This window comes from Zootoca vivipara, chromosome 6 (assembly GCF_965207765.1).
Source record: "Zootoca vivipara chromosome 6, rZooViv2.hap1.1, whole genome shotgun sequence".
In the NCBI taxonomy this organism is placed as follows: Eukaryota; Metazoa; Chordata; class Lepidosauria; order Squamata; family Lacertidae; genus Zootoca; species Zootoca vivipara.
Window position 1 is genome coordinate 16,124,945 of NC_142589.1, and position 26,504 is coordinate 16,151,448.

General features: G+C 46.0%; 1 protein-coding gene across 1 annotated transcript; it reads right to left on the minus strand.

Moving 5' to 3' along the window:
* MXRA8 (matrix remodeling associated 8) lies at nt 1–26,504 on the minus strand. Its single transcript, XM_035119669.3, has 10 exons — nt 25,899–26,504; nt 19,333–19,356; nt 18,031–18,339; nt 16,128–16,229; nt 13,694–14,155; nt 6,976–7,134; nt 6,391–6,421; nt 5,846–5,922; nt 4,100–4,177; nt 1–1,251 (listed from the first exon to the last, which is right to left on the minus strand). Exons 1-10 carry the CDS (start codon nt 26,065–26,067, stop codon nt 1,226–1,228), a joined length of 1,437 nt encoding a protein of 478 aa, XP_034975560.3. The 5' UTR covers nt 26,068–26,504; the 3' UTR covers nt 1–1,225.

Here is a 26,504-nt window from a genome sequence, read left to right on the forward strand (position 1 = left end):
TTAAGTCGATAGCCATCTTTTAAAAAAAATCATTTAAATGTTGGTACAAGAAAAACTGCAAAATCTCTTCTGTGTCTAACAGTAATCCAAGCTCCTACTTTTTTAAGCTCATTTTAGAAAAAGACAATTTTAAAAAAATTCTCAGAAGATATATACAAATGCAACAAAATAATTATGAAAAGGGGGGGGGGAAATGATCATTTTATAGAATAAGAAAGAGGAAGTTTTAAACAGTGCAATTCTATACCCTCGTCCTATTGAGATCCAATGGGACTTACTCCTAGATAAGTGTGTACAGAAGAAAAGGAATAAGCTTCATTGGACTCAATGGACTGTATCCATGTTAGTCATGCTCAGAGCAAACTCACTGAAATTAATGGACCTAAGTCATAATTTATCTATGGGTCTACTCTGAGTAGGGATGTATGAAGACATCGTTACCATTCTGCCCTGTACTCTTTGCAGGCAGCACTGTTTCTGCTCTGCTGCAATTCACCATCCACCAAAAACAACATTATTTGTTTCACTGTCTGTTGCGACAAAATTACACAATTTATGTAACTTACAGAATTTATTACATTGTCATTACATTATTCTACCCCATTTGTTCAGTGCAAAAGAAACACAATGCATTTTTTTTGTTGGGGAAGGTTATCAATTATGTATCATTTGTGGACTGAATACAGCAACAGTGAATACTGATTGTATTCACTGGATTGATTTCTGTTCTGGGCATTCCAGTAAAATATTATAAAAACAAGGAACCGCAGAAAGATAGGGGGAGTCTAAATAAGAGATATATATATATATATGATCAATGGTTTGCCTTTCAAGTTTTCTCTTTTTTTGAACTTTTGTATGTTGTAAAATTAATTATATATTTTTTTTAAAAAAAAAAAGATTTGTTCTGGCAAGGAACAACTAAGCGAACACTGGCAATTTCTGCTCCTGTTTCTGTTGTCATCAGAAATCTCTGACAGCCCTAACTCTGAGTATGACTAACACTGAGTACAATCCGATAGGATTTGCTTCCAAGTCAACATGTATAGAATGGCGCTGTAAGTTATCATCTATGTCCTTGCTACCACCAAGACAGGAAGGAAGTCTGCAGAGAGCTCTTTGGTAACTAGAAGGATGTTGCAATAAGGAAAAACGACGCTTCTCTTGTTACATTTCAATTCCGATTGGTGCTTCTGGTCCAGCCAGCAGCTTTGCATCCTTGTTTTCATTTACAGTATTCTTTCCTGAAATCTGAAATCAAAAAGAAGAGATGGAGGATCAGGGGGATTTCATGCCAGGATTCCACTGAGCCACAGTTGCATGTATCCAAATTTGAACATATGCCCCCTTCCGGAAAAAATAGCATCCAAAGTAGCAAAGAGCTTCCAATAATTTAAAAAGAGAAATAACAAATATTATGTTTGAGTGAATATAATAATTTATTATTTATACCCCGCCCAGCTGGCTGAGTTTCCCCAGCCACTCTGAGCGGCTCCCAATTGAGTATTAAAAACAATTCAGCATTAAATATTAAAAAACTTTCCTAAACATGGCTGCCTTCAGATGTCTTTTAAAAATAGGATAGTTGTTTATTTCCTTGACATATGATGGGAGGGCGTTCCACAGGGTGGGTGCCACTACCAAGAAGGCCCTCTGCCTGGTTCCCTGTAACCTCACTTCTCGCAATGAGGGAACCACCAGAAGGCCCTCGGCGGTGGACTTCAGTGTCCGGGCTGAACGATGGGGGTGGAGACGCTCCTTCAGGTATACAGGACCGAGGCCATTTAAGGCTTTAAAGGTCAGCACCAACACTTTGAGTTGTGCTCGGAAACGTACTGGGAGCCAATGCAGATCTCTCATTGGTCCCAGCAGCCACTCCCAGTCACCAGTCTAGCTGCCACATTCTGGATTAATTGCAGTTTCCAGGTCACCTTCAAAAGTAGCCCCACGTAGAGCACATTGCAGTAGTCCAAGTGGGAGATAACAAGAGTATGCAATAAATCACTCTCAATAGGAAAGCAAGCAGAATGATTCCAAAACCAAACTGAAGCAACCACGGCAATTAAAAAGCATTGGGTTTGCCTGGAAATGGCATGGCATGTTGATGGAGTACAGTACTGCTTACTCCTGACACTTGCTATGGCTAGTTCTACGCAGCCAACATGACTACGGGTCAAGGAGGCAGGTGGTCGGCCATACTTCTCCAAGCAGTTTGTCTGCAACCTCAGGCTGCAATAAACTAAACTGACCCAGTATAGATGGGGCAGACCATGCTCTGGACACCTCTAACTGTGGCATCCTACTCTGACCCATTCTGAGTGATTTGATCCCGAAAGTGCCTTGCAATGTTGTTTTCGCAGGATGTCAGAGCAACGCTCTCTCGGCCAGAAAACAAAAGCCCATTCACCACCCAGAAAAGCTCTGCCAGAGGGCTCCTTGCAGACACAATGGTAGCCGAGAAGCAAGCTTTCTTCAATGCCGCTACCACCATGTGGTCGGCACGATGGTGCAGCCTCACCCATGTTCAGATCGCAACTTACACGACCTGCGCTCTAGCCACCGACCCTCCTGTTTCATAGCATGCAGGTCACTGGAATGCCAAGGCAACCTGCGTGCCTCGCTGCAACCATAAGGACACTCAGGAGCAATTGTTTCAACGGCTCTATTTATCTCACCATTCCACAGCGAGACAAGAGCACCAGCTGGCTTGGGAAACAGTGCATTAAAAAGTAGCAGTTTATAGCAAAGGGCAGGAAGCACATGCATTTTGGATAATGCTGTGTGAACGCGGATTAAATACCCAGTGCTGAAAACTCAGTAAGTGCATGGTAAACGGCAGGGAGAATTCTCGAATGTGGAAGAAAGTGTCAAGAAGATTCTGCTAGCACATCAGAAACCAGCGTGCTGGCATTTCTCCTGCAGGGAAACAGTGACTCATCACCAGCAACCAAAAATCAATCACAGAGCTCATAATAACCCCCTTGTAAGCAAGCTGTAAGCAACCTTCAAAATTGGGAAAGGAGTACGACAAGGTTGTATATTGTCTCCCTGCTTATTTAACTTATATGCAGAATTCATCATGCGAAAGGCTGGACTAGATGAATCCCAAGCCGGAATTAAGATTGCCGGAAGAAATATCAACAACCTCAGATATGCAGATGACACAACCTTGATGGCAGAAAGCGAGGAGGAATTAAAGAACCTTTTAATGAGGGTGAAAGAGGAGAGCGCAAAATATGGTCTGAAGCTCAACATCAAAAAAACCAAGATCATGGCCACTGGTCCCATCACCTCCTGGCAAATAGAAGGGGAAGAAATGGAGGCAGTGAGAGATTTTACTTTCTTGGGCTCCTTGATCACTGCAGATGGTGACAGCAGTCACGAAATTAAAAGACGCCTGCTTCTTGGGAGAAAAGCAATGACAAACCTAGACAGCATCTTAAAAAGCAGAGACATCACTTTGCCGACAAAGGTCCGTATAGTTAAAGCTATGGTTTTCCCAGTAGTGATGTATGGAAGTGAGAGCTGGACCATAAAGAAGGCTGATCGTCGAAGAATTGATGCTTTTGAATTATGGTGCTGGAGGAGACTCTTGAGAGTCCCATGGACTGCTAGAAGATCAAACCTATCTATTCTTAAGGAAATCAGCCCTGAGTGCTCCCTGGAAGGACAGATCGTGAAGCTGAGGCTCCAATACTTTGGCCACCTCATGAGAAGAGAAGAATCCTTGGAAAAGACCCTGATGTTGGGAAAGATTGAGGGCACTAGGAGAAGGGGACGACAGAGGACGAGATGGTTGGACAGTGTTCTCGAAGCTACGAACATGAGTTTGACCAAACTGCGGGAGGCAGTGCAAGACAGGAGTGCCTGGCGTGCTATGGTCCATGGGGTCACGAAGAGTCGGACACGACTAAACGACTAAACAACAACAAAGCAAGCTGTGGTGGGATGATGAGAGGGTTAAAGCTATGGAAACTCTTTTTCTCCATCTGTGGCCGGCTTTGCTAACACCAGAGGGTGACACACCCTCTCCCATCATGCAGTGGGGAACTTCGGGAAGGAAAACACAAATTGCCCCAACTTCACCTCCTTCTCTTACCTTTATCTAAGTCAATGTTCTTAGGTGAGAGAACCCTGTTATGTTCCGCCTTCTCCTTCAGGATATTGTTCTTGTAATCTGTATCAGGAAAAGATCTCAGTTCAATGAGCAGCACTGAACAGAAGCTGGTGGAGGCGAAAGCCCCAAGACACCCATCTAAGTTCCAAAGACAGTGTGCAGATTGGTTATTGGGTGTGGGGGGGGGTAAAGATGCGGGTGGCGCTGTGGTCTGAACCACTGAGCTTCTTGGACTTGCTGATCAGAAGGTTGGCAGTTTGAATCCCCGCAACGAAAGCACACCAAAAAGTGCAAGAGGATAAATAGGTACCGCTCTGGCGGGAAGGTCCCGCGGACCTGTAAAGCGAGATGAGTGCCACAACCCCAGAGTCGTCTGCGACTGGATTTAAATGTCAGGGGTCCTTTACCTTTACCTTTTTCAAAGAGGCCAGACCATCTGTGAACTTTCCAAAGAAATAAACATAATATCTTTGGGGCTAGTCCTTGGGGCTAGACTTGTGACAAGAACAGGCTATTGCTAACGCATGTCACCGGTCTTGAAAGACCTACAGTGGCTTCCCATCTGCTAGCAGTACAGGTTTAAGATTCTGGTACTAGTATACAAAGCCATGAGCAACTTAAGCCCATCTTCCCCTGTATGTCCCAAGCAGAGCATCCAGGGGGAACACTATTGGTTCTTCCTCATGAACCAGAAGCACTTGTGTCAACAAAAAGTTGTCCTTTCAGTGCAATGGGCTATGTGGCACTCCCTCCCACCAGAAGTCAGCCAGAATCTTTGCTGAGTTTCACACGTCCAGTTAAAACCATTTTACTTCAGGAGGACTTTGCATCACGAATGTTCTGTTGTTCTTTCATTACATTTCTGAGATTTATGTTTTAAATTTTGTATTATTATTATTATTATTATTATTATTAATTATTTGCTGTTAACATCTTTGAGACCTAAAGTGCATGGTGAAAAGCAGGATATGCATTTTTAAAATAAACAAATAATGAATAAGAGAAGTCACAGCTGGGTATTGTTAACCCAGCTTCATAATTTGCAGAATTTGTCTTACAGTGGCACCTTGGTTCTCGAACTTAATCCATTCCTGGAGTCCGTTTGACTCCCGAACATGGGCGTAGGCAGGGGCAAAAGGCTGAGGGGCGCAGTGTGGCGGCCCTAGGCTTACGCTCCCCGCGCACCTCTGGAGCTTCGCAGCGGGAGCCTGGGGCCGCCTCCTTGGAAGAGCTGGGAGGCGCAGGCCATGTAGCCCCGCCCACATTCCCACTGTGGCCCCTCCCCTCCCATGTCTTGGCCCCGCCCCGTGCCCCTCCTAATTTTGATCCTGGGCACGCCCCTGCTCCCGAAACTGTTTGAAAACCAAGGCACGGCTTCTGATTGGCTGCAGGAGCTTCCTGCACTCAAGTGGAAGCCAGGTTGGATGTTCGGCTTCCGAAAAACATTTGCAAACCGGGTTACTTCCAGGTTTGCAGTGTTCAGGAGCCAATTTGCTCAGGAACCAAGCTGTTCGAGAACCAAGATACCACAGTAATGTTCTTTCTGTATTTTTTTTAAGAAACTTTGTGCAATGCAACAGCTAATTAAACACCAGTTCAAGCCATGTTGCCTCTTCTCCCCATTGTTCAGGCATCATGCTGGCTCCAAGGCAATACTAGTTTTCAGAGTTCAGCTCTAGAATGTGTAAAGGGCATGCCTACTACTCCAAAACAACCTCCAACACTTACCCAGCTTAATGTCTTCACTTTTGTAGTTGGATATATCTGGTGTGTGGACTGGGAACTCACTGAGATTCACTTCTTTCCTGGCAAAGCAAAAGAGGAGGGTTCTGATTTTTAAGTCAGATGCATTTCTAGCACTAGATTATACATCATCACACCTGTGCAACGGATGGGAATGGACTCTGCTTGACACTTTTGAACTTTTAATCACTCAGGATGAGCACAGAGGCTAGGAAAAAATGTTTGCTTAAATGAACATTGATGGCTACTAGCTAATATAAACTGAGGCTGCTTTAAAATGCAACACTCTTTGTCAGGATGTTTGCCTGATCCCCATAAGTAAACAAATAGGTGCTATTTAGATGATAAATTGGAGAAGTGAAACATCTGATGGGATAACCCAAGTGAGACATTAGTCCAGGAATGGCATATCAGATCAGTTCATACTGGATTTTTTTAACAAATGAAATCCTCAGGCATTCGTAATTTCAATGTTCTACTTATTGATGGACAACAAGTCTCTTTGGTGCAAGGAACCAGTTTCTACTCACTCATCAAATTTTCTCACGTTGCACTCAAAACCTAGAAGAGAGAAAGAAAAGTCACTCAAGGGCTTTGACATCAGGGAACTATTTTTTTGCAGGCATGAATAAGCAGTCACAAACCAATTCACATCTCATTTTCATGATGCTTGTTGATCGAATCAGTTCCCACTTTAGCAGCCATCCATTCTGAACTGACAAGATACTATAGGGTGCGCATACATGCCTGAATCAGACAGGGTACTTTCTTTTGGGAAACCCCATTCATACCTCTTGCAATCTGTGCTATAATGGATGCAAGGAATGGATTTCATTAATTGCAAAATAAATGCACTCCTCTACTCAGAAGGGTGTTGTGAGCCCCTCCATCCTAGGCTCAAGTTGAATATATGTGTAAATAAAATCATAAAGACACTCCAGTCTCCAATGACCTTCATTCCAAAGAAACTGAACCCTGGGAGAGAGCAGGGACCCCTGCAATAGTATTGAAAGTGGGATTGGATATAACTGCCCCAACACAATCACGAGCACAAAATCATCACGAACACAAAATAAGTAGAACACCAGGAGGGCTCCAGACACCCAGAACCTCACCTCTTCTCCGGCGCTTGCGTGTGACGAGTACCACAAGGATCAGGAGCAGAATAAAGAGCAGCAGCGTTGCCAGGATGTACCCTAACTGGTGGAAGAAATGAGCACGGCTCTCAGGAATGATGACATTGATCACGTTGTGGCCACGGCCGGCGTTTGGATCTGGGTGGCAGAGAGGGAAACCGAGAAGAAGAGGTGGGTCAATGGTTCTTCTTGCAGAGGGGAAGAAACTAACAAACTAGGTTAACAGCTCATAACAAGCCAGACTGTGGCTCAATGGTATAGAGCGCATGCTTTGCATGTAGGAAGCCATAGCCTTAGCCTCTGGGAAGCGCATAGGCCGGGCATGTTGGCAACAGACCATTCCAATGGTTGCCCTTCAGCACATGATCATAGGGTGCTGTCTTATCCCAAGTCTGGTCACTGGTCCATCTAGCTTAGTGCGTTCATGGCACAGTAAAAATATCAGATTCTACCTGTCTGATATTATCCCAGAGGTAACTGCAAGGGTGGCTGAGCTTCTGTCAATAGTATCTCTTAGAGTGATGGATGGCACTGTTTAGCAGGAAGATGACACTCCAATGAAAATTTCTGTTACTATATATCTTATAAGGCTGCTTCTTTGTATATATTTTTAAAAAATTGTATATGGATGTTTTAAGATGGTCTATATCTGTAATGCCTAATAAAGGTTTGGAGAAAGAAAGAAGCTTAATGCTGGGACATGCAGCAGGATCCCAGGGTTTCAGTCAGGAATATTTCAGCTCCTTACCTGGAGATGCTGGGGATTGAACCTGGGTCCTTCTGCATGCAAGGCAGGTGCTCTAGAGGCCTGAGCTACAGCCCTTTCCTGGGCTGCATATTCAGGGATATACTGCTAAATGGAGGCGCCACTTAGCTATCATGGCCAATAGCCATTGATAGACTGATCCTCCTCCATCCGTTTGCCTAATCCCCTTGCGGCAGTAGATTCCATACATTAATCCCGTGCCCTATCACTGAAAAGTATTGCCTTTTGCCTGTCTCGACTCTCCTGAAAAATCAGTTTCATTCAATGAGCCTCATAGAAGAAAGGGAGGGGGGAAATAAATGTTTTCCATTAGACTGTGGGCTCAACTCTTAATGGCCGCCACTAACATCTATGGAACAAAATGACGTGGAGCACATCATACCAAGTTACACCACTTGTCAATCTGGGATACTTTAATCGGCAGCAACTCTCTCAGAAGTTTATCCAATCACTTGCTGTTGAGAATTTTTAACTAGTTTCTCATTTCCCCAAATTTTAACTCCAGTTCTGCACATTTCCATATCGGGAGGCTGGATATGGTAAGTTGGTTAGAGTGTGGTGCTGATAACGCCAAGTTTGCAGGTTCGATCCCTGTATGGGACACCTGCATATTCCTGCATTGCAGGGGGCTGGTTGGACTAGATGATCCACAGGGTCCCTTCCAGCTCTGTGATTCTTCAATTCTAATTCTACAACCAACAACCCGAAAGCAAATCAGGATGAGTGCTCATTGCTGTATAACTGATCCACCAACAATTCAGAATGAATCCTGAAGAAAAACCAGGCACAGCCTATCTAACTTCTGTGTAAGCTTCCTGCAGGCAAATCAGAACGGATCGTTCAGAGGAACCTTATATGCTGTAAACCTTACCAAGGGGAAGGAATGTTGACGCAGGCCAAGAGAGCGAGTTTAGATAAAACAAAATAAAACCACACATGCATGCACACACTGAAAAAAGAACAGCAATGCAGGGAGTAAGCCAGAAATCCATTCCTTTGCAGGGCGTATGTTGAGCTGGAGAAGGGAAACTTTAGAGTAAGTCGCCAGTGCGGAATGTATTTCTCTGGACAGATTAGCAAGGCAGGTCATGTTTAAAAGAGAGTTTGGAGCCATTCAAAGGGGTTAGACAAATCCAGATGAGCGGCTGGTAGCGGCAGTCTGGGTTTGTTTTGTTTAATTTACCTTGTGGGGTAGGAGGTTAGGGCAGGAGATCTTTTTGCTTTGTGGAATGTCTCACCGCCCACACCCAATACAAGTCTGTACCGCAGTCCCTATCAGTGGTGGCTACTGCCCATTGGGACTGATGAAGTGCCTGCAAGGAGGCTGAGATTTCTGCCCCGCCCTGCCTTTCCTCCTTTCTGCTTCAGTTCTGGTTCCACTAAAACCTATGTTGCTCATTTGGCTATCCACTATGGCCGAAACTAATGCAATAAGTACTGGGTTGCGTCCAACAAATTTTTACCGGGAGTAGGCCCACGGGAAAAAATGAAAATTTCAATGGCTCTACTATGAGTAGGGCTAGCATTGGATACAACCCCATTAAATTAAATACTTAATTAACTTCAAGGGGAGGGAAACGCAGAAAGTGACAAAACGGTTTATGTTACATTTGCGAAGAAGAAAACAATGATAGCAAACACAGCTCGTTTTCGCTTGCGTGATTTCCATTCCTGACCTTGGGGCAAACCTACAGATTGTGGCAATCAACCCTCCCATTTCTGTCTCCGACGGAATTCTCCATCTTCTTCTCTAGGCAGAAGGCAAGGAGACTGACAGTAGGTGGAGACATAGCCAACTCATTCGAGTTTTGTCCCCGTCTGAGACTAAAGGGGAGTGCCACACCCTGGAATGGTTACAGTCATACCTCGGTTCAAGTACGCCTCAGTTTGAGTATTTTCAGTTTAAGTACTCCGCGGACCTGTCTGGAACGGATTAATCCACTTTCCATTACTTTCAATGGGAAAGTTCACTTCAGGTTAAGTACGCTTCAAGATAAGTACGGACTTCCGGAACCAATTACACTCATACCTCGGGTTAAGTACGCTTCAGGTTGAGTACTCCGCGGACCCGTCTGGAACAGATTAATCCACTTTCCATTACTTTCAATGGGAAAGTTCGCTTCAGGTTAAGTACGCTTCAGGTTAAGTACAGACTTCTTGAACCACTGTATGAGTAAAAATGCAGGCAAGTGGGATTAGCAGTTCTCACAGTGGCCAACCAGATGTCTATGGAAAGCCTACACTTTCCCCGATTGTGATTCCCAGCAACTGGTATTCAGAGGCATACTGCCTCTGACAGCTGAAGCATTTACTATTATTATTATTATTATTAAATTTATATACCATTTACAGAGCCATCATGGCAAGTAGCCATGGCAAGCCTCCTCCTCTAGACAGGCGTTTGATCTGATCAAGCAGGGCTAATTCAAAATTAGGCAAAATTTCAACTCTTTTCCCACTAAAACTTAAGCTACGAGGCAGCCTACAAGGCCAGTAAAGACGCCGCAACATATGTTGAAGATGTTCTAATTGGTGGTGATAACGCCACGCTAACCTTCCCTTTTCACAAAATATGAGCAACCCATAAAAACAGGGAACAGATGGCTTATTGCTGTTGTGGTTTTAAAAAGAAAAAGTGGTGGTGGGGTGGGGGTGGGGTGGGGTGAGAAGCACCTTCCACTGAAAGCCATAGAGTTAACTTCAGATTTGACGGCGAGGATCAGCCAAAATAGAACTAGGCCATGTTGATATTGTAAGCAGAATAACATTTCCTGTCTAGAGAACTGTTCCAGATTTGGAGCTGCGCCCAGGATTAAGAGGATCCAAGGAAAAGCTTCGTGGCTATGATTTTTCTTTATCTTTCCTTACGTGCGCATGTGTGTTTTAAGGCTCTGTCCCTGTAGGAGTTTGCACGGTCACACGGGGGGGGGGGGGTTTCCAAGAGGCGATTGCAGCAACTCTCGCTGCTGAGTAAACACAAATCCATTTCCCACTGCGCCGCTTTTCAGGGGTGGAGGAAGGGGGGTGCGGTGGGTGCAGACAGCCCCGAGTGTCACCACTGAGGGGTGTGTGTGACAAAATCCCAGGTGGCACTCACCACGGGGCCTGCAGCACACCCGAGCCACACGTCTGAGACGTGGTGGCTTGGGCGAGTGCAGGCTCCGCGCTGCCCAAACAGTCCACCCACTGTCTCCCCCCCCACCGCCCCAGGTGTAGGGCGACTGAGTGGGAGGAGGCAGGCAGACCCGGCTCGCCCCACCCCTGGGCATGCCGCCCCAGGCGCCCGAGTGGCATCCTCTGCCGCTTTTCCCCAGTATTGGGGAAAACCAAACAGGCAGTGAAGCGGGAAGATTCACGACAGATAGAAGAAAGTAAGAACATAAGAAGGACCTGCTGGATCAGGCCAATGGCCCCATCTAGTCCAGCATCCTTCTCTCACAGTGGACACCTGTGGGAAACTAGCAAGCAGGACCCTGCGTGCCAGAGCACTCTCCCCTCCTGTGGTTTCCAGCAGAAGCATGCCTGCCTTTGGCAGTGGAAGCTGAGGATAGCCATCGAAGCTAGCAGCCATCTCTGTTGTGTGTACTTCTTCACACAACGCAACAGTTAAACCACCAGAATTTGATCCCGTGAAAGGTAGTGCCTTATAAAGGGGATCAGACAAACTCATGGAGGAGAAGGCTACCCATGGCTAGAAGCCATTATTATTATGTACTTTCCCTCACTGTCAGAGGCAGTAAACCTCTAGGTTCGAGTTGGTGGGAATCACAAAAGGGGAGAGAGAGTTCTCTTGGCCTCTTGTCCTGCTTGTTGGCTTCCCAGGGGCACCAGGTTGAGCACTGTCAGAAGAGGATACAGGACTGGATGTAATGGGAGGATGGGCATTATTCCTGTTTATTGCTAGGATTAGTGGGATGTTTGGGTGAGTGCGTGTGTAAGGAGAGCTGAGTGCAAAGGTCTGATCCCGCAGAGCTCTTCTTGTAATCTTTACAAGCCGGTGAGAACTTCCAGCTGCCTTTCTGAAGCGAAAAGACAGAAGTAAAATAAATACTGTTCCCGTTGGTTCAGCAAGAAAAGAAGGGAAAACTCCACCCAGGAGTTTGAGCTGTGGAAGGGGGCATGAAACACACAAACACACACACCCCAAAAAAACCACCCATTTTTGTTATGCACTGCTTAGAAATATATTTCCCTCAGGATTTGGGACAATTATCTGGTTGTAATCGAAATAAATTCCACTCGTTGTTTGGGGTGTGTGGATGGGAACGGTTTCTTCTCATTCAGTTTCTCTATGATTGGTTGTTGTTTTTTCAAGTTTCCATGTGCAAATTTGAATTGAGCCTTCTGACGTATTCCCATAAGGCCAGCTGCTCCCATATAGCATCTGATTTCTCCCCCCATTCCCCCACTCGTGAACCCAACACACACACTGTGGTGCTCCATAAACTACCATCACCAGCCCATTAAAAAATTATCATGCCATCTTCAGCTTCGGTATTAAACAGCCAATAAATATTAAAAGCATGATAAATATTTTAAAATGTTAATAAGCATAGAGCTGTACCCTGCAGGTTTTCTTTAAAAAAATGATTTCAAAACTCCACATATATTTCTCACTGTTTTGATTGGGATATCTTTAAAAAGAGAACAAGATTGAAAGGTACCTACTTATTCCAGAGATGGAAAACATGGAATGGAGTGAAACTGAGAAGGATGTGGCTCTTTTGAGCTTTAGGCAACCATTTTCCACATTGACCTGTTTGTCACGGAACCCCTGTTGCAAAGGATTCTGATATGTAAGTGAGGTTGCACACCTGATTCACCTTTCCATGATGGTGTCATGACCCTGAAGTCCACAGGGTCACCGTGGGCTGAGGAGCTGGACCATGTTCCTGGCTCTGAGCTTGATGATGGGGAACAAGAGTTCATTGAACCTAAGACACCCCACCACATCAGGACTCCTAAAACCAGAGCAGGAACCAACACAGGTGGCAAAAAAGCCATCTGAGAAGGAATCCCTATCCTTATTGGGACAGGGGGGGGGGGTGGGTAGGAAGGTGAGCTTGAACCACCTCCCTTCCGAACTGAGGCCTACATGAGGAGATGTCACCTCAGATAATTCTGAGGGTCAAGTTACATCTTCTCAGGAAACAGGCATCACCACACAACAAATATGTCATGAAGTATATTTGTGACAAGGCAATCTTTTCTTCTTCTTCTTCTTCTTCTTCTTCTTCTTCTTCTTCTTCTTCTTCTTCTTCTTCTTCTTCTTCTTCTTCTTCTTCTTCAACAAAGCTCACTCTCATTCATGAGAGAAAATATTTTGTTGAGTGGGAGCCCTTTTGTCACAAAAAAGTTTATAGAGACCTTGTTCTTATGAGTGGGCAAACTCTTATGATGAGGTGGTCATCCCCCCCCCCGAAAATAAGTATCTTACATTCATGTGGTGGAGAAATCATTGTGAGGGTGACATCCATTTTCTCGCAAGGAAGATCCTTGCCTTTCTTAAGGGGGCTTTTTTTGTTGTTGCTGAAGAAGCAGCCATTTTCTTCGGAGCAAAGACCCTTATCTTTCACGAGGAGACAATAATTTGTTCAAGGGGCAGCCAATATCTCTCAACCAAGTTCCTGTGCTAATCCAGTGCTAATCATACGTAAGAGTAGACCCACTGAAATTAATACACATAACCAACTTCAGTCTATTCATTCCAATGGGTCCGCTATGAGTAAAACATAGTTGGCATCAACCTCTTCTATAGATAGATAAAGAAGTACCGGTAGCTATTTTCTTCTCACAACAAAGTTCCTTATCTTTCAAGAGGGGGCAAATATTTTCCTGCAGCTAAACTGCCTCCTTTGAAGCAGCAAAAAGTGCCTCCTTTGATGGAAGACCAATTTTGACTCTGTGCATGTTTGTGTTGGAATTACCTACCTGCAGCCGGCGCATTGTGACGAGTGAAGTTCACCACGACCACCTTCTTTTCCGGTTCCGGCTCCACAACGGAGACCTGAAAGATCCTGCGTTCGTGAAGGCCGCAGTAATGGTGGTGGAGGTGGCAGGAATAGGTGCCTTCATCAGCCACTTCCAAACCGGATATCCTCAAGGAGAAGTCTCCCTGGGCGAAAGCCTTGTCAGTGATATTCATCTTTTGCCGGATAAACAAGGGGCCATAAGAGCGCCCCTCTCCAGAGGCATACAGGTCAATGAGTCGATCAGCCTTGTCGTGAGGCACCCCTGGGGGCTGCCAGTCCCAGTGGACCACCTGCTGATCCTCTTCATCATGCCGCTCGGTCCAGATTTGGTTCCGGTTAATACAGGGGAGTAAGACAGCGCTTCCCTTCAGGGCCACGATCACAACTTTCTCCCCATCCCAAAACTTCTGCGCTTCTTCGACTGTTGAAAGAACCACAGAAAAGATACATATAAACCCTACAATTCACGAGATACCATTTGACATGTGCTGTTCTCCAAGCACTGGGAAGTTCAGAGCAACCTTTGCTGTGCCAAGCCTATAGCTCCAACTCTCCTCACCAATATGCTATGGGGAAAAAAAGACATGGAAATAGGTGTGTCCTCCAACAAAGGCCCATATCTCCTAGAACTATGAGGCCACGGAGAAGCTCAGTTACCTTCCCTGACCTCTACTCAGTGACTTTAGCTTCTGGTCTTCTATGCTTGGTTCTGGAGTGTTTTATTGTATTTTGACTTGACTTTGTGTTTCCTAGACCAGGCATGGGGAACAACTGACCCTCTAAATCAGGATTTCCCAAACTTGGGTCTCCAGCTATCTTCTTTGGACTACAGTTCCCATCAACCCTGACCACTTGTCCTGCTAGCTAGGGATGATGAGAGTTGTAGTTCAAAAGCAGCTGGAGACTCAGGTTTGGGAAACCTTGCTCTAGATCAGGCATCCCCAAACTGCAGCCCTCCAGATGTTTTGGCCTACAACTCCCATGATCCCTAGCTAAGAGGACCAGTGGTTGGGGAAGATGGGAATTGTAGTCCAAAACAGCTGGAGGGCCGAAGTTTGGGGATGCCTGCTCTAGATGATGCTAGCCTTTCATCATCCTTGACAAATTAACCATGATGGCTGGGAGAGATGGGAGTTGGGAGCTTAACCATATCAGGGCGGCTACAGGTTCCCCATCCCTGTTTTAATCTGTCTTAATAAAAGCCAGAGCAACCACAGGAGGGAGTCTTCTTTCTGGAGAGTGATCCCAGCTTCCAAGAACCTTCCACCCAATGATGGGGAATTTGTGGTCCTCCAGATGTTGCTACCCTACAACTCCCATAATCCCTTACCATCGCCCATGATGGTTGGAGCTGATGGCAGCTGGAGTCCAACAGCACTTGGGGGGCTCCTGTTCCACATCTCTGGGCAAGGTTCCAGCCTGTGGTTGACTTTGCTGTGCGGAATTGCACCCACAGATGCTCAGAAAGCAAGACTTGAACTGGCTGGTGCAAGATGACTCAAGGTACTTTCCAAAGCAGCTTTAGATGTGAGCGACCAAAGCCATGTTGCCAATTAAGAACACATCTGTTGCTCCTTATCTTCTCCTCCACAAAACCAGGAGAGGAGCCATATTCTGAGCTATTGCACAGATGAATGGCATGACGGTACAAACTGAATCAAGCTTTTCCCAGCATAGTGAATCACAACAAATCGTGACAAAGCTGCAGCGTGTAGTGAGGAGAAGGTGTCAAATTTGGACCGGGAAGAGCAGAGTTCAAATCCCCCACTCATCTGAGCCATCTGCCAGCCTAGCCTCATTCTGAGTGCCCTTTTTCTGAACCTTTTCTAACGCTACCATATCCTTTCTGAGGTGAGGCTTACTAAGAACTATACTGGGCACAAGCCCATACAGTCTTTTGAAAAGTCCAAAATCTCCCTACTCCCTAAATCAGCCTTTCCCAACCTGATGCTACCACCCGACTCCAAATGTTTTGGACTCCATCATCTCTGATGAACTTTCTGGCTGCAGCTGCTGGGAATTGTAGTCTGACAAAAAGTGGAAGACGCCAGATAGGGGGAAGCGATCCTCCTGGTTGCAAAGGGTTTGCTAGTCCGCACAGAGAGGGAGAAGCCTGGAATTACCCTAGGCCTCATTTTCGGCACAGTACAGCTGATGCTCCTCTAAGCCCTTTGATGCAGCCTTGTGACAGGCAATGCTCTGATGCCCACAAACATCTTAATTACAGCTCCCTGGCCATGCATTTGCTCTGTACATGTGGCTGCCTCAAACAAGACTTGTGCGAGTTTACAAAAGAGGAACATGATGGGGAGCAAAAACACTAAGCACAAACACACACACACCCTCCCGCTTTCATCTTGCCGCAGATCTTTTACAACAACAACAACATTTACCTTCTTCGGTTACATCCAGTTGTATCTTCACAATTTCGTACAGGTGACAGTAATGGTGGTGGAGGTTACAAGAGTAGATGCCTTGGTCACTCCTGGAGATGTCTTGATTGAAATGCAGTAAGGAGAGAGGGAGAGGGAGAACTTTGGCATCCAGGCCACAAAAACATGGGGGTTGTAGCCAATGCTAGTCTTGCCCAGAGTTGACCCATCCAAGTTAATGGGCAAGACTAACTTCAGTTCCTTAATTTGCACAAGTCCACTATGAGCCAAACTTAGTTGGGCACAGCCCATCGGATTTTAGAGAAGAAAGGGACCCTGACGGTCATCTAGATCAACCCTCTGCTCAGTGCAGAAGTATTGCAGCTGCAGCATTCTTGACACATATCTGCCCAACCTCCAGTTAAATATATCCAGCTAAGGTGAGCCCACCACCTCCCAAAGTTGGTCACATGCCTTCTCCCAAAGCATCCTGGGAACTGTAAAGGTAAAGGTAAAGGGAGCCCTGACCATTAGGTCCAGTCGTGACCGACTCTGGGGTTGCGCGCTCATCTCGCATTATTGGCCGAGGGAGCCGGCGTATAGCTTCCAGGTCATGTGGCCAGCATGACAAAGCCACTTCTGGCAAACCAGAGCAGCACATGGAAACGCCGTTTACCTTTCCGCTGTAGCAGTTCCTATTTATCTACTTGCATTTTGACGTGCTTTCGAACTGCTAGGTTGGCAGGAGCTGGGACCAAGCAACAGGAGCTCACCCCGTCACAGGGATTCAAACCGCCTACCTTCTGATCAGCAAGCCCTAGGCTCAGTGGTTTAACCCACAGCGCCACCTGGGTCCCATTCCTGGGAACTGTAGCTTATCCTAAATAAACCAACAATCAGCACCTCCTGTGTAAGGATCAGTGGTAGATGATGAAAGGTGGGGGAAGGAGCTATTTCCCCCAGCTTCATCATGTTACAGTACTTTCTAACATGGAAAATTCACCACAAGGTGATAATTGGGCCCTCGTGTGGTGAGAGCTGGTATTTAGCAAGCCAAACTTCAAGCTCGCTCACGATGCTAAAGACCCCAGTTCTGGGATACTCCGTTCCATTCCCCCCTGGTTTCCCCTTACACTCAAGACAAAACACACACACTGATGGCTGGTGCTCATGGGGGCTGGTGGGGCTGCAGACAAGGAGACCAACAGTAGGTGGAGCTAGAGCCAATGACAAGCAGAACCACCCCTTGATGGGATGTGAGGAAGGAAGGTGGGGTTGGCAGGGTAGACTGGGACTGGATCAGCCTCCACTGTACACAGCTATGCGCTCCCCCAAAACAGAACTGCAGCTTTCTGTGGCCACAGAGCATGCTCAGCTCCCACTGGGCTGCTTTAGGCCCTGTTGCCAGTACTAACTAATCAGATCTTTTACATGATGAGCTACTCATTAATGCATTATATTTACACCCCTGCTTTGGCCAAAACTGGCAAACGAAAACAGAAACAAAATTAATACGTTTGAAATCACAAAAGGTCCTGCTTTATGATTTCTACTGATCCAGTGTTTACTTCTCTTGGGTTTTTAGAAATGCTGCTTTTGTTTGTTTTTAAAATATTTATTCTCTTTGTTAACTTCTGGTTTTTTTGTGGGGGGGGAGTGCTGTACTGTAAAAGAAAAAGAAGGATTGATTTGGAACATAGGAAGCTGCCTCATAATTGAGTCAGACCATTGGGCCCATCGAATTAGGTCAGCATTGCTGGCACTGGCTGGCAGCGCTACTTAGAGATGCGAAAAATGGAACCCGGTACCTTCTGCATGCAAAGCAGATGCTCTGCTACTGAGCTACGGTTCTTCCTGTCTGCTCATTTCATACCCAGGAGAGAGAGAGAGAGAGAGAGAGAGTAACCATCTTGGGACCTGGTACCTTTGACTACCAGTGAGAAGTTGCCATCCACAAATGCATTTTCCGGCATGAAAATCCGCCCTTGGTTGTAGCCGCTGTAGACTCGCTGATCCCCGGCCGAATACATGTCGCACAGTCGCTCAGATTTGTAGTCTCCATACTGGTTCCTGTACAGATCCCAGTGGACCACACGCTGGCGGTCATTCAGGCGGTCCTGGGTCCACACCATCCTGTAGCTCTTGCAGGAGAGGACCGTTCGAGTGCCCGCCTTGGCAGTGATGTTCTGCACAGACACTACTACGCTCTCGAGATTGGAAGCATCCACTGGGGCTGTCGTATGGGAGAGAGAGGGGGGAAGAAGAAGCCATGTGGGGAGATGCACCCGCAATCGAAAGCCTGTCTTTCTCTGCCCACCAGGACTTGAACCCACAACCGCATGGAGGCCAGCCTAAGAAGAGCCCCACTGGATCAGGCCAAACACCCAGCATCCTGTTCTCACAGTGGCCAATCAGATACCCCGATGGGAAGCCCAAAAGCAGGACCTGCTCTCCTCATATGTGATTCCTGTCTATCGGTGGTACACAGAAGCGTATTGCCTCCAGCAGTGGAGCTGCAACAATAGCTGTAATGGCTAACAGCTTAACCACCGGCAGCCCTAGCCTAGAGCAGATCATATCTCAGCTGTAAACTCTCATAGCGGCTCAATCCCATACATGCCTCATTTCTGAGAAGTCCCATTTGGTTCAATGGGGTTTTCTCCCAGATAAGTGTGCATGGGGTGTTAGTCCAGCCAGTGTGCTGTAGTGGTTAGGAGTGCTGGATCAGGACCTGGGAGATCAGGGTACAAATCCCCACTTGGCCATGAAGCTAACTGAGTGACCTTGAACTAGGCACACTCTCTTAGCCTAACCTCCCTCTCAAGGATGTTGTTGCTGCTGTAAGGATAAAATAGGGAAAGAGAGAGATCTACACATGCCACCTTTGGCTCCTTATAGGAAAATGCAGGTTATAAATGTAAAAATAAATAACCACTATAACAATTTATAAGGATTTTTAAGGTCATGGAGACAGATTCCTACCCCCACCCCCGATCTACACCAACCCCATAACCACCAGGCCCACAAATTAATAAAGTTTTTGTGACATGCAACATGGTTTGATTGCAGTAATTATTACTATTACTATTATTTAGATTTGTTAGTCGCTTGTTACCAAAAGGTTGCCAAGTGACTTACAACATGTTTAAAAACATAAATACATTATTACACCATTAACATAATTCATACAAAGCAGCTGAAGTTCATATGAAATATTTGTATTTACCTGAATAGGGATGGACAACAGACTCTGAAAGGAGAAAGGAAAAGAAAATATTAGTGACACAATAGGTGAATCTGCATTGATTACAGTGGTGCTTCACAAGACGAATTTAATTCGTTCCGCGAGTCAATTCATTTTGCAAAAAAATTCGTCTTGCGAATCGCGGTTTCCCATAGGAATGCATCAAAAATTCTTTTTTTGTCCATAGGAACGCATTAATTAAATTTCAATGCATTCCTATGGGAAATCGCGATTCGCATGACGAATTTGTCGCAAAACGAATTCATCTTGCGAGTCACCATCAGATCTCAAGACGCATTCGTCTTGCGAAAAATTAGTCTTGCAGGGCATTCGTCTTGCAAGGTACCACTGTAGTTGTGTTTCCTCTCAGGGATTTGACTTGTCAAGCCAAGACGCAGCCTCAAAAGGATGTTTGCCCTTTCCCCAGTAGGCCTGACCAAAATCCTGCTAGATTCAGGGACACAGATCCCCACCAAGCAGATGCACCAACTCTGTAGCCATCAGACATGTCATCCCCAAAATTACCAGGCTTCCAACAGGACATGGGAATCCTGTAACATCAACCCGCTTGCTGATAACCTTCTGTCAAGAGGCCAACCTCACAGAGCCAGCCAGCTTGGTTTCTGTGTCGCCTTGCCATTTTGTGTACTAATTGGCATCTAACATGCTTTTAACTTACTGCCATTCATTGCTTGCGAATGACATTATCTGTTATTACGGATTATGTTAAGGGTCCTTGGAGGGTTTTTTTATGGAAAGGCAAGTTGTAGAAACTGTGGCCTTTTCCCAGACATTTTTGGGCTGCAGCTCCCATCGCCCTTGGGCTTTGGCCATGCCGTTTGCAGCTGATGAGGGTTGGGAGTCCAACAACATCAGGAGGGCCATACGTTCCGCACCCAAGATCGATAAAGAGACTGGCTGGTACCACGTTGCAACAGTGTGTTTTTTTGCAGGTCTATTTGCTGTTCAAGAAATATGATCAGAGGTAGGCCCATAGCTCAGTGGTAGACCTTCTGCTTTGCATGCAGAGGGTCCCAGTTTCAATTCCAGGCATCTCCAGGTAGGGCTGGGAGAGGCTCCCTGCCTAAAACTCTGGAAAGCTGCTGCCAGTTAGTGTAGACAACACTGAGCCAAGTGGACTATTGGTCTGACTCTGCATAAGGCAGCTTTGTTACGCTCCTTTCCAGGGCACAAGGCAGATCTGTCTGAAACCTTGGAGAATAGCTGCCAGCCAGTGTAGAAAATACTGAGTTAGATGGACCAGTGGTCTGACTCTGCATAAGGCAGCTTTCTACAGTCCTACATTCCTATTTCATTTCTTTCTTGTGGTTCCCTCTCGCTGCACATTGTTTTGGGAATTACTGCGCTAAGGCCTGGCCTTCCACGTTTCCCAGTGTTTTTCTCACGGGTGAATCTCCTCCCACAGCGGACATTTTGGAAAAGGAAAAAGCTAACTGTATAAGCAAAGAGTTCTTACAGCCCTCTCTGCCCTTGGAAAGTCTGGGCGTTTTTGGTTTGGTTTTTTTGTTTTTAAACGGTGCCGGCAGCAGATATGTTCCCATCCCAAATTACTGCTCCATGGAGGAGGTCAGATTGCAGCCTTGGTTTTCGCTGGCACTGGTGCCAAGAAGCAATGAGGATGGAATGCAGATGGGAATAATCACACATGGAGGGTTTTCAAGGCCTTCCTTTCTTCCTTAAGGAACTTGCTACAACAAAGTTTTTCTGGTGATGCTCGGACCTCCCTACTCTCCAACCCCCCCCCCCAAACACGAGCAAACACCCACACCTCTGCGAGACAAATAAAACGCAAGACAAAAAAAGCAGGCAATGCTCTTCCCCAAGAAACAGACAAGTCCCTCCCACAGCAAAAGAGCTGGGGGGGCATCAAAAGATGTTTGAAGGTGCCAATGTGTGTGTCTTGAGGGCTTTGTGTTGCTCATGGGTGCCACATTGGAAATGCTGGGGTGCTGTTACCCATATTCCCCCCCACACACACTCATGAGGGGCTAAAAGCAGTGGAGGCTGATACATCTGGGCAGATGGGGCAGTGCCCCACCAGCTTTCACCTTCCTGCTTTCTTTCTTATAAACAGTTGGCCCTGCCTGCCAACTTCCTCTTCCTTAAGCTGCCCTTACAGAACTGAACACAGAGGAAGAAGGGGCATAGCTGGTAGCAGTTGGCTCTGCCCCTCAATGGCTCTGGCTCTGCCAACTATTGGGGTGCCCTACATTCCGCCCCACCACTCCCAGTGGGTACCAGCCACCACTGGGTAAAAGCAGCCAGAGGAGATACCAGGGGGTAGCTTTTAGTGGGGGTAAAGTTGGCCTCATCCCTTCCACAAGCTCAACCCAAAATGGCAATCACATCTAAAAGTGTGGGGGAAAGAGACAGGGACACAAAACCGTATAGATGTACCCGCTCCCATCAATGGAGAAAAGGCACCTCCATCCGTCACTGTCACACTTGTACACAAGAGAGAAGCCATTGGCACCACTCCAGAACAGATGTGTGTGTGTTCACTCCTGGCACCCAGTGAAATGTGGGCATGTTGAAGGGGACATGTTCCATGCAGGAGAGGCTGAGACAGTGCAAAGAGTAAGGAAACAGACTCATGCATTCAAAAAGAGGTCTTCTTCAAATTGAGGCGTGCCCTCTGACAGCTCTTCCTTTAGAGGACTCTCCTCTAAAGGAGCACATAGCCATCCCAGGTTCAGCACACCCTGCATGCAAGATGACCTAGCTTCAATCTTCTGACAGGTCTTACCTGGAACTTGGGTAGCAAAGCTAGGAGGGTCTGAAGCCCAGGGAAGATGCTATCAGAGTTGACAAGAGCTTGCTGGGTCTGGGAGGGTGAGGCTCCTTCCCTCCTTTGTCAAGCCAGCCAAGTGCCTAAGGAAGCCCTCGGGCTGGGATGAATGAGCCCAGGTGCAACAGCATCTGGAACGGCACAAGGGGGCCGCCTCCTTCCCTGCCTGCCTCTTTCTTGAAACATCTGCATATTCTGGTGATTGCCAGACTGTCAGCATTTTGCATGAAGAATTCAGGTGCACACCAGAAATTCAGATTTCAGCAGTTAAAGTGGATTGCAGCACTTTTTTGCCCAAGCACAACCTACCCACTTTAAAAGGAAGACTTTTGGGGGTTGAGAAAGTGATGGAGAAATGCACTGGAAAATTTAGGGGGCAGGTGACAAAACGATTAACGGGAGGACCTGCAAACACCCCCCCCCCAAGCAAATCAGGAGGAGTGCTCATTGCCATTTAGCTGACCTGCAAACAAATCACAGCAAAGACCAGACACAGCTCAATAAGGATGCTCAATAAGCAGGCTGTGTTCAGGAGCTTATATAGACTAACCTCTGCATTACTTTTGTGCCAGCAAATTGGGATGTTCAGTAAAAAGGTCATCTGCAGGAGCTGATAGTCTAACCCATGGGTAGGCAAACTAAGGCCCGGGGGCCAGATGTGGCCCAATTGCCTTCTAAATCCGGCCCAGGGACAGTCCAGGAATCAGCATGTTTTTACATGAGTAGAAAGTGTCTTTTTAAAAAAAATGCATCTCTGGGTTATTTGTGGGGTATAGGAATTCGTTCTTTTCCCCCCTTCAAAATATAGTCCAGCCCCCCCAAAAAAGGTCTGAGGGACAGTGGACCGGCCCCCTGCTGAAAAAGTTTGCTGACCCCTGGGCACTCTGCAAAAACTTGCAAATCAGAATGAATGCTCAGTAAAGAGGTTATCTGCAGGAGCTGATAGTCTAACCTCCACGACAGTTTTGTGCTAGCAAATTGGGTTGGGTGCTCAGTGAATTGGTCATCCGGAATAGCCTTCTCTCTCTGCTGGCAGGGTCATGCAGAGAATTCAGCCTGGATCAGGCCCATGCCCAGTGCACATTGAGCTGTACAGAGGATGCTGGTCCACCCATTCAGCTCTGCACCTTTCAGCGGCTCTCAACTTGCCAATTACTGGAGGGAGAGTGGTTGCCTTAAACACTCAACTTTTGGGGTCTTCCTAGAAAAATCTTGATTTACTTTCAGTATGCCAGCAACTGTTCCACACAGCTCAGTAATATATAGGAATTGGTAAATATGCAAGTTTTGGGTTCTCCATTTCTCATTTTTTCAGTCTTCAGTTCCACATCAGTTTGCAATTTAAGAAAAGGAAGAATCCTCATGAAAATGTACTATCTGCACTTTCCGGAAACAACTGAAGATGTTTTTGTTCTGACAGGCTTTCCCAGCTGGATAAATGGGTCATTGCTACAAGTTTCCACTTGTTTGGGTTTTCAGTCTTGTTTTTCAATGTATTTGTTGCTTTTCTTTTAGAATGTTTTTAATTATATGTAAATCACCTTAAGATGGTGGTTTAAAAAGGTAAAGGTACCCCTGACCGTTAGGTCCAGCCGCGGATGACTCTGGGGTTGCGGCGCTCATCTCGCGTTATTGGCCGAGGGAGCCGGCGTACAGCTTCCAGGTCATGTGGCGAACCAGAGCAGCGCACGGAAACACCGTTTACCTTCCCGTCGGAGTGGTACCTATTTATCTACTTGCACTTTGACGTGCTTTCAAACTGCTAGGTTGGCAGGAGCTGGGACAGAGCAACAGGAGCTTACCCCATCGCAGGGATTCAAACCACCAACCTTCCAATCAGCAATCCCTAGGCTCTGTGGTTAAGACCACAGCGCCACCCGCGTCCCAAAGATGGTGGTTTAGAAGGCGATTAATAAATCAGTGGTGGTGGTGGTGGTGGTGGTGATAGCCCATCAGCATTTCCTGTGCAAATTTCTCCTAATAAGCACACACATTTCTGAATGCAATTTTCCCTGATACAGACATTTTTGCGAAGCAAGTTCCCCTAATATAATGCCTCTTAATGTACACTTAACCCTAGTATATGCATTTTTGCACACATAAATTGGCTGGAGAACTGCATTGCAAGATCCTGAGAAGGATGAGTTTTGAAGAATGGCTGCATTTTGTTTGTTTGTATTGTTTTGGAAAGTGTTAATTAAGCAAATTCATCATTAAATGCAAAAGGAATCCAATTTCTCCTTCGTCTCTAGTAATTTTCCACTAGGCTCTCCCTAGGCAAAGTCTCTTTGCTTTGGATGTATTTGCAAAACCTCATTTAAAAAAAGAAAAAGAAAGTAGCAGCAGCAGCACACTTTGCAGCAGAAAGAGAGGGAAAGGCTAAAGAGATTTTGGTATAAAAGAGTGTTATGTAAGACTGAAGAGTCCCTGGTTTTCAAATCCCGAGTCAACTATCCATCCCATTAAGGGATCTTGGGCCAGTAACTATTTCCATCTCCCAGAAGAATAAAGGAATGGAAAAGACAGATGCTAAAAAACTTTTAGCAGACCAGTTTTGAGCAGACTGTAGCTATGTAAGCAAGCTTTTGGGTTATACAGAATACTTCACTGGCATGAGTAGGAACTCGGTTTAAGTCAAAACTTTGCATCCTTCTACACTGACAAATCTTTTCTTTTCTGAACTTTCTTTAACAAACTCTTCCCTAACTCACTCAAGCCTCACCATTTGTAGTATTATGAGAGTCTGCTCTGCATCAATCATTAGCTTCTGCTCCACCCCTGATCTGTGTGCCCACTATAGAGTATAAAAAGTTGCCCAATTATTGTAAGGATTAAATGTGAGCTAAGAAACTCACTGATAGAGGGAAACGCCATCAACAACAATGCCCTAAATGTTTTACCAGTGATAATTAGGGCTGCTCCCACAGTTAGCTGATTAATCTACAAATACAAATTGTCTAACATTTGTAACAGCCTGGCTTTTGACCCCCTCCTCTTTTGACTTGCCATGCTTTGTCTGATTTTAAACTATACTGTATGTAATATTTGGCAAACCTCTCTAACATACGGCATACTTTATAGATTGTTTTTAGAGATGGGGAGTTGAGGCAGAGGGGGCGAAGAAAGAAAGAGAAAGACAGAGAAGCTTTTCCCCTGAGTCCAAGACAGAAAAAAATGAGACACCTTTGCAGGTAGCTCTCTATCTACACCACTTTGCTTCCCCAGGTGTTCTAAGGTCGCTGCAATATTATTATTTTTACTGATCCTGCTTCTTTGCTTTTAACAGCAACCTAACACAGAGAAGACCCAACAAATGAAGCCTTTTCTTACCACTCAACGCTACAACCGGAAAAGCTGCATCTGCTTGATTTTTGCATTTCGGGCTGTGTTTAATGGCATAGCAGCTAAGCCAAAACAAAAGCAACAGTATTTGTAAGTGAAATCCTACGCAATTTTCACCTCAGTGATACAGGACTGATTCTTCTGTCCGCAGCATCTCCATACAGTAGTGTGTGCAGAAATTAAATCGGTGCAGCATCCCCAAGGATGCAGATGCAGTGGTGAGGTTTGGCCTGTGGGATTTCTGCCTGCTGTGCTTCCTCCAAAATATTCCTAATACAAGCAGATAGTGCTGGCTTTTCTGCAAAAAAACAACAACTCTGGCCTCTACGGAATTCTTCCTAGCAGCCCACCTGAACAAAACTATTATCTTTCAAAAAGAACTTGTTTTGAAACTTACCTTGCAGCAGCAACAGCAACAGGCCCAGGAGGAAATTGGTTGCGTGCTCCATGTCTCCTGCTTGCTCTCCCTTTCTTTCTTTCTTTCTCCCTCCTTCCCTGCCCAAAAGACAACCTCTTTCAGTTTGCTCTTCCCTGCTCTCCTTCCTTGCTTGAAAACATGATCTCATCAGTTTACAGCCCAGCGAACATGGGCATGCAGCAGTCCTGCCCCCACCTACAGGTTTTTTACTTCTTGCCTTCTTTCTCCATTCCCCCCCTCCTCTCTTCTCCCCAACACTTCGCTGCGCAGCTTCAACTTCTACATAACACACAGGCTCTCTGAACAACACTTCCCCCTGCAAGGAGCTCCCAAGCCCCTTTTGATGTTAACAGAGCGAGTTTTTGCTGGCCCCCGAGTTCCAAAAACAACCTCCCACCCCACCCGCCTCCCTCCTGGGTATGGGATTAATTTTCTCGGGCATTTACAAAATCCAGCTGTTCTTTCCTCGCCTTGACATTCCGCCAGATGTCTGCCTGGGTTCTGTTCCTGTTTGCTTTTCTGTACTGTATTCCCCTCTCCTTGCTTTCTGCTGTTCTTTCTTTCGCTTAATTTCGCAGCTATTAC